The following is a 9,147-nucleotide window of genomic DNA, read 5'->3' on the forward strand; positions in this document are numbered from 1 at the left end:
ACAAAATGGCTGTGTTTGATAAAATCTTGAAAAGAAAAAAAGAAAAGAAACCTCAGAGAATTCACACTGATGTCAATACGTGATAAATGTTGGTGTCCAAAGTTGCTAGGTTCCCAGGTTAAGAAACCACTCAAAAACTTGGGAGATTATCAATGCCTGTGCCCCCCTACCCTCCAACAAGAACTGCTGCAATAACAGGAATTGCTGACAAGAGCTATCCATCTAACAAACTACTGTACCTATCCACCTGCTCTAGCTGGTGTTGTCAGGGGCCATCCAAGTGGCTGATAAGGTGTCGTCTGGTAACTCTGTGGTGGTGCACTGCAGTGATGGCTGGGACCGCACAGCTCAGCTCACCTCTCTGTCCATGCTGATGCTGGACTCCTACTACAGAACTCTCCGGGGCTTCCAGGTGCTACTAGAGAAGGAATGGATCAGCTTCGGACACAAGTTCGCCTCAGTGAGTCACCGAAGTTTTGTATGATTTTGTACAAAGCATTATCTAGCATTTGGCATTTTAGTATTTCTATCAGCCATGTTAACACAGTGATTGTTTTGTTAGAGCATAAATAAGGGTAACCCTAAGGACATGATTTGTGGAGACAAAACATTTTAATCTTTATCTCAGCGCATTCTTGCGTTTGGTACTAACTTTATAAAATGTGTATGTGTGTGCAGAGAATTGGCCATGGAGACAAAAACCATGCAGATCAGGACAGATCACCTATCTTTTTGCAATTTATCGACTGCGTGTGGCAGATGACTAAACAGGTAAAAATGCAAATGTCAAACACATTGCCAAAAATGTCAGCACGGTGGGTCTCATTTACTAATGTTTGCGTGAAAGTGTTCTTATGGGTGCAGAAAAGATTCCTGTGCTAATTGCTGTTTGGTCCACATAATACATGCCCGAACCATCTCCATATAAAGGGTTTCCACACAATCTCCCCTGTACAGCCATTTGTCACACTGCAAAAATAACTTCCCACTCATCACAGAGGCACTATCTCCTTAAAGCAAAATCTTTGAGTAAAGCCAACTGTGTGATTCTCCAAACCAGTTGAACAATAAATGCCTTCTATAAAAGCCTAGACTACACAAGGACAGCTGCATTTTTATGACTAACCCTTCCCAGATCACGCTTAAAACCCAACTATTATACAAATCATTTTTGTCACCCTGACTTAATTTAGGGTGACCTAAATTATATATTATATATATATATATATAATTATTAAGGCTGTCAATCGATAAAAAAAATGTATTTAATTAATTACATGGTGTCCTGATTAAATAATCGTGATTAATCGCATATACAAATACTTGCTGAGAAAGCCCCTCATATAACAATAATTCAATATATAAAGATTATACATATTTATATCAATATATAATTATACATAGTTATCTTTAAATATTTAAAAATTATATATATAATAAAAAATATTCAGATAATTAAAATTAAAACAAAAATGTATCTGCCAGGCACACAGTAGGACTGGTCAGGTTGTCTAGTAGCTAACACTTTAGAGAGCAACTTATAGTCACAGCACAATAAAGACACTGGTCGACAGTTCTTTGTCTCTCAAGTCACCTTTATTTGACAAAAGAGTTAGGACCGCTCTCTGACAGCTCAGTGGCAGAATTCCTCTGACTAAACTGTCACTGAGAACTGTCAGCAGATCCTTCAGTTGGAGATTTATTATGAGGGCTCGTTTAAGAGCCTGTCAATCTACACCTGCCTCAGACATGCTTGTGTAGCGTCTCGGGTGCGTCGCATCATAAACATACCATTTTGAGTTCACTGTTTCAAGTTAATTATAGTTTAATACTCAATCTTTAAACACATCTTGAGATCCCTTAGTTTGCATTTGCGCTCCAAGTTTTTTGAACTCAATAATGTAATGTATGGTTGCGTTGTTCTTCCTACTGAAGTGTTTTCTTCACTGTATAATCTGTGCGTTGCTCATACAGCTGAAATTTCACTTACTGCCCTCTGGAGTAAACAGGCGGTACTACAAGCTTGCATTTCTCAGGAATCTTCCTTATTATGGTGCGATTAATTGCGTAATTTTTTATCACGTTATTTTTTTTGTCAAATTAATCGCACTGAATTAACGCGTTAAATCGACAGCCCTAATAATTATATATACTATTTACCAATTTCTAATAAAAACATCTTGGGACATTCCATGTTTATAAGGCCACCACTTGTCCACATGCATGCAGTACATAAAATGTATTCTAAACATTTGTAAAAATGTAAGTTCAAACTTAATAATAAATCATGAGATCAGTGTGAAAATACTCACAATTTACATGTACGCATGTATAGTGAATGAGACCCTCTGTCTTAATCATGTCAGTATCATTATTGGTACACATTTTCATAATGTATTTTATGGTATAATTTTATCCAGAAAATGTGGATTTTATGCTCTCTTTACCTTTGCTCCCATTCCTACATTTGCAGTTCCCCACAGCGTTTGAGTTTAATGAACGTCTCCTAGTGGTAATCCTGGATCACCTGTTCAGCTGCCTCTTTGGAACATTCCTCTATAACTGTGAGAGTGCCCGTGAAAGCAATGTAAGAAATCACATGCAAACGACATATTACACACAATTAAAAAAAATTGTTTAAGCAACAGCATTATTAAAAATTTGGGGGGTAATTTTAAAGGAATAGTTCACCTATAAATGTAAATACTCTCATGCCATTCCAGATGTGAATTACTTTCTTCTGCTGAACACAAATTAAGAATTTTAGAAGAATTATTTCAGCTCTAAATGTTTAAGCTCTAAAAGGACATAAAGGCAACATAAAAGTAATCCATATGACCTTAGTGATTAAAATCCATATCTTCAGAAGTGATATAAGTGTGGGTGAGAAAAAGCTCAATCTCCACTTGAACATTCTTCTTTTGTTTTTGGTGATTCACATTATTTATTCATATCATTAACTACTAGGCAGGGAGGAGAATTTATAGAAAATAAGCACTTAAATATTGATCTGTTTCTCATCCACACATATCAAATCGCTTCTGAAGATATAGGTTTAACCACTGGAGTCAAATGGATTACTTTTATGCTACCTTTAGATGCTTTTTGGAGCTTCAAAGTTTTTGTAACCATTCACTTGCATTGTATTGACCTACAGAGCTGAAATATTATTCTAAAATCTTCATTTGTTTTCAGCTGAAGAAAGAAAGTCATGCATATCTGTTTTGGCATAATGTATGAGGGTAAATGTAGAAAAGAGTAAATGATGAAAGAATTTAAATTTTTTTCTGTGAACTATCCCTTCAAGACTTTTTATCAGAAAACAAATCAGAAATATCTGGGTCATTCAGACTTTCCAACCAATAACATGAAGTCATACACACTCATACACCAATGGTGGCAGAGCTGCCATGCAAGGCGCTAGCCTGCCATTGGGATCAACTTGTGGTTCAGTTTCTACACTTAGGCATGTGGAGTCGTGTGGGCCAGGAATCGAACTGCCAACCCTGCGATTAGCGGCCGACCTGCTCCACCACCTGAGCCACAGCTGCCCCCACACCAAAGACATTGTCAGTTCGAACCAGTTTTGCCATTCTCTTTCATCAACAAGGTGTTTCCATCCGCAGAACTGCCACTTGTTGGATGTTTTTGTTTTTTGCACCATTCTGAGTAAATTTAGAGACTGTTGTGTGTGAAAATCCCAGGAGATCAGCAGTTACAGAAATACTCAGACCAGCCCATCTGGCACCAACGATCATCCATGAGATTATCTAATCATCCAGTCATGTGTTAGTAATGCAGTGCATAAAATCATGCGGATACGGTTCAGGAGCTTCAGATAATGTTCTCATCATCCATCAGAATGGGCGAAAATGTGATCTCAGTGATTTGGACTGTGGTATGATTGTTGGTGCCAGACGGGTTGGTTTGAGTATTTCTGTAACTACTGATCTCCTGTGATTTTCACACGCAACAGTCTCTAGAATTTACTCAGAATGGTGCAAAAAACATCCAGTGAGTGAGAGTTCTGCCGATGAAAACACCTTGTTGATGAGAGAGGTCAACAGAGAATGGCCAGACTGGTCCGAACTGATAAAGTCTTCAGTAACTCAGATAACCGCTCTGTACAATTGTGGTGAGAAGAATATCATTTCAGAATGCTATTCTGAGATGCTGGTTAGCACTGTTTTGACGGCACGTGGGTGACCTACACAATATTAGGCAGGTGGTTTTAATGTTGTGGCTGATCGCTGTATAAATGTACATGTCATGGAAGTCGTGCACCACATGATGGGGACAAGGTTTTTTTCAGGCAATTGACAATTTCAAAAAAAAATTATTAAAACAATGTAGAGTTAAAACCATTTTATATTATTTAATAAAAGGTTAGGTGATGAAAGGATGTCTTTTAAATGGAGTTTCTTTTCTTGGACTGATAAGTCAAGGGAAATGTTTGTCACCATATTTTGATGATGACCTATCCAGATTAAACTGGCTAGGTTGAATCATCGGCCTGACCAATACATAGATTTGTTACTAATACATACATTATGAAAATAGATTCATTAAAAGGAGCTCCATCACACCTCTTTCTCTTTAGCTTTGTCTCTGCAAGCTTATTCCTCACCACATGTTTGTGGCCGGTTGACAATACTGAGATTAATTGGCCTTTGCTATCTCTCTCTCTCTCTCTCTCTCTCTCTCTCTCTCTCTCTCGTTTCACATTGCCTTGTATTTCTCTCTGCTCATTGTGTGAAGTAGAGCATGAGTAAAAGAGATGCTTCGCTGATTCTCAGATAGAGTAGAATGCACTTTGGGGAGATGAAACATTCATTCTGTGGGCCCTCTAGAGCCGTTCTCTGCAACATCAATGTTAGGGAGCACAGTCCTCCTGCTTTATAGCCGCTGCTAACCAATGGATTCAACACATTACAACTGAATCTTTATTTCCAATATATTCACTTTAACAGCAGATTCTGTATTTAACACTATAATAAACACATTAATAAGGAATTTTCTGTACTGTTCTGTCCTGTACTTCAAGATGTAAGATCATATGCCACCGGAACGGTATGGCTCTTTAGCTGTCATTTTCAAAAGGGTTTCAAGTCAGTTACTGTGGTTAATCCCATACAGATTCATATGTATTTTAATGACAACACATCAGTTATCTGTTTAGTATTCTGTCTATCTTTTTAATTGTCTTTTTTTTTGTGTGTGTACATTGTTTCTCTAGAACGTTCGGACAAAAACGGTTTCTGTGTGGTCATTGATCAACAGCGACACATCCTCATATATAAACCCCTTCTACACTGCAGAGTCCAGTCGCGTTCTTTACCCTGTAGCCAGTATGCGCCACCTAGAGCTATGGGTGACTTATTACATCCGTTGGAACCCTCGCATACAACACCAGGTATAGTATTTGATGATCATTGTAGTTGTTTTATACATGTAAAGCTTTTTTTGTATGGTGGTAATCATTATTTATGTTGGTTGACCGGATGTGTGAGAGAGTGAGGGGTGTTCATGTGTGTATCTTTTCTTTAGTGGGAGCTTTTGCCTCTGGCTGTGTGTGTGCGTACGTGCACCCTCTGATTCAGTGGTGCAGAAAATCCTCTCTCTAGTTTAATTATGTACTGACTGGCACTGCAGTAAACTGTCACTCAAACTGTCCTTATCATCAAACAGACACACATGAATTCCATCACAGTGGTTTTACAGCAGCCACTCTTGCATTGGCATTAATAAACCTTAGTACAATCTCTGACCATGTTTCTCATAAACAGCAGTAGTAATACATGTTTGTTTCTAGAGGACAAATCAAAGGCTAAACACTAATAGACCAATAAAAAGCATTTAATACTCGTATGTACCATAGTGGTGCTCCTTAATTCCTCTCTGCGATTAACCCATTAACCTTAAAAAGAATAAAGGAAAAAATAATTGACAAAATATTAACAACTACATTTTTGACCAACACTATATGGGTATCGTTTGAAAGCTTAGAAGCTCTACTTTCCAATGCATGCAGTTATTATGACCAAAACTGAACAAGTTCTTTGAAATTTGCATACAAATCAGAAGTGTTCCATTTTGATCATTTCTTTTTTTTTAAATGCACTGTACATATTATTGTAATTGGTTAAGACATCAGACTGATCAAATAGCCATGTATCATATGTTGTTGGAAAGCTCTCAAAGAGTAGAATACAACCCGCCTATTTGTTTCTCACAGACAAAAACATATCGAGTAATAGGTAAGTATATTTCTTTGACAATTATGTTGGTGTTGTGTGTATGCTGCATTTTCACTTATAACATCAGAAAAAATAAACTGAACATAAAATATCACATACCATTATTTAGAGGAGGTGATAATCTTTTAAATGAGCTCACACACAAGGTAATCCGATGCAAAGATCATTAGATAATACACACAAAGCACAATGTTACATACGGCCACCAGGAGATGGGGCCATGTAAATAACACAAACTCTATGCAAGACACATTGAGTCATTCTGTGAAATCTCATTACAAAAATCATATCTACATGCTATGCATACCTTTAGTCATTGTTGTGTTTGCACGTGTAATTAGTATTTATGTACGTTTTATTTGTTTGGAGAGTCAAAGTGTTTTTGCTGCTCTCTGGTGGTTATTCCTATCACAGTTGTCACACTCTGCCTCATTTGTTTGAATATTTGTGTGTGTATTTGTGCATATCAGCAACAGAGTCCAGTGGAGCAGCGCTATAAGGAGCTACTAGAGTTAAGGGATCAGTACCTGAAGAAACTGGAGGAACTGCAGCTATCAGACTCCACCCCATCCACCACCCACTTGACCAACAGCTCCACCCCCAATGCTGGCACACCCAATCAGCACATCACACACTTACAAACACCATTTTGATCCCACTAGCATACTGTTACAGACATTAGACATTTGTACATAGCAATAGTAATAATTATGGTAACACAATTAGTAGTGATGTCTGATGACAAGTAACAACAATTATGCAATAAAACCACAGTACGGCCTTCATCGTGCAAAAAAAACAACTAGTTTAACCTGGATGAAAAGAGAAGCCTTAAAGTGACTGCTTTTTTTCATTGACAAAGGTGATTTGGAATTGTGTACACATATCCAAGAAACCACTTGGAAACTTTTTGGAATAGTCTTGTGATGTTTGAAAGCGATTGCGTTGAATGGATGCACGTGATTTTTGTGTTGCATTAGGGATCCTGGATCTAAAGTGTGTGTAGATCTGAATGGAGAAGAGTTGAAACATTTTTGAATGTTGAGTGCTGGTATGATAGTGTCTATGAGGTAGTTAAAGAGAGAGAATGTGCTGGTCTTGTTTATGGAGTGCTCCTGTATGAACTTTAGTCTTCATATAGTCCTGTCAATCCAGAGGCGAGCAGGGTCCTCAACCGTTGGAAGAGCAGTCGTTTAATTTGTTAAAATACTTGGTGTAACTGCATGACAAACTTTGTCTGACCTCAAAAGGTAAAGGAAGCTTTTGTTACATAAATGTCTTAATGTTTCCAACATAAATGTAATTAGCTGCGCAGTTGAGTATGGAAGAAAAATGGTCTGAAACATTAATTTACATTAGCATATTGAACAGAACCAGTTTTTTTATTTTTTATAAAGGAGTGACAGAGAGACCATTTCAGTGCCTTTACTCATATCTGAGGTTTTCAGGTGTATATTTAATAGAGAAAATAGTTTTCATTTACGACAGCATTAGTGGTAGTACAGAATAATTTCCATTCACTGTGTGTATGAACAGACAGGTTGATTCTTCTCCTTGTGTGGATTGGAGATTGAATACCTGTACTCCAAACCCCATGGGCGACTTTAGGTTACCCCCATAAAATGATGTGCAGTTGCCACATAAAGCTACTATTTGGCCTATTTCGGGTCAGAATGTATTGCTCCCAAAGAGACATCGTATCAAAGTTCTCCATAGTCCTTTTAGGTAGGACAGAGTGGTTGAGATAAGAAGTGGCATGTTTGAGCTGTCTCACAATCAGAGTTGTGACTGACATGGGCTATAGAGTAACTGAGACCATATTGGGGGGCTGCTATAACTCATTGCTTATGCTGCCTTCTAAAGACTTTGACCTCAATGAGGATATGAAGTTTAAACCACAGTGTGTGAAGACAACTTTCAAAAAACAAACAAACCATTTGCGGTTGGTTGTTATTAGGGGGGAAAAATGACAAAAATCTATTTTTTATTTTGTACAAGTACCAGAACTATGTAATTACCTCAAACAAAAACCTATTTTACTGTTGAAAGTTCTATTGTTGTAAAATATCATTATTTTATTCAGTGTAAAATTTGACAGTTTTATAAAAAGGAAAGCAATTAGAAAACTGTTTTGGTTGATTTTGGTAATTGTAGGTAATTTCTTTGACATCCTCATATATAATTTCTTTTTTCATTTGTTTTTGTATGGGCATTTAGATTTTGCTTTGTAATTTTTTTTTTTAGATCTGAGATTGATCTGATTCTGTAGGAAATTATTTTGTTCTCAGTCCCCTTGCTCAGTGCATGAGATTGAGTGAAGGACAGCTGCACTCTGATTTTTTATTTTTTTTCCTGACTTTAAATTTAGTTAGGCATAACAGTTAAAAGGGATCTATTTGTGTTTTGTATTCCCATATGTATACTCTATTTGTTGACCAGCTATTGTTTGTACATAATGCTGATTAAATTAATTTAAAGAGTTCACATGAAAAAAATAATACTCGTTATGCACGTTCTTGTCTTTCCAAGCATTTTGATTGTGATATTTTTATTATGTGATATTAATATGTAATATTGTGATATTGCTATTACAGTACATGCACTATGTAGTAGAGGTCGACCAATTGTGGATTATGCTGATAACCAATTAATCAGCTGATATTTTTTTAAATCGACTGCATGTTAAAAAGATTCTTATACTTTCGTTATGATAACAGGTATGGACATATTTGTTCAACCAAAATTACAATAATTACCATATAAAAAAAAAAAAAGTGTGTGTGTGTGTCAAGAGAGATATTACCGAATTAGGTTTAATGAGTATTCAAGATTGTTGTACACGAGATATAAAGTTGGAGACCAAATGTACTGTATGTGCTGCTGACCTGGC

The 9,147-nt window shown here is 36.8% G+C and overlaps 1 protein-coding gene across 2 annotated transcripts in view; it reads left to right on the top strand.

Annotated features, from left to right (window-relative positions):
• The window catches only part of LOC127662042 (myotubularin-like), a 41,339-nt gene extending 32,398 nt beyond the window's left edge, over positions 1-8,941 (top strand). For both annotated transcript variants that reach the window (XM_052153026.1, XM_052153027.1), the window contains exons 11-15: positions 257-460; positions 679-771; positions 2,474-2,587; positions 5,237-5,413; positions 6,728-8,941. In XM_052153026.1, coding sequence (XP_052008986.1) covers positions 257-460; positions 679-771; positions 2,474-2,587; positions 5,237-5,413; positions 6,728-6,910 — 771 coding nt within the window. In that variant the 3' untranslated portion in view covers positions 6,911-8,941. The remainder of the gene's footprint in view (positions 1-256; positions 461-678; positions 772-2,473; positions 2,588-5,236; positions 5,414-6,727) is intronic.
• Positions 8,942-9,147: the final 206 nt, after the last annotated feature.

The sequence above is a fragment of the Xyrauchen texanus genome, chromosome 2 (genome assembly GCF_025860055.1).
Source record: "Xyrauchen texanus isolate HMW12.3.18 chromosome 2, RBS_HiC_50CHRs, whole genome shotgun sequence".
Classification (NCBI taxonomy): domain Eukaryota; kingdom Metazoa; phylum Chordata; class Actinopteri; order Cypriniformes; family Catostomidae; genus Xyrauchen; species Xyrauchen texanus.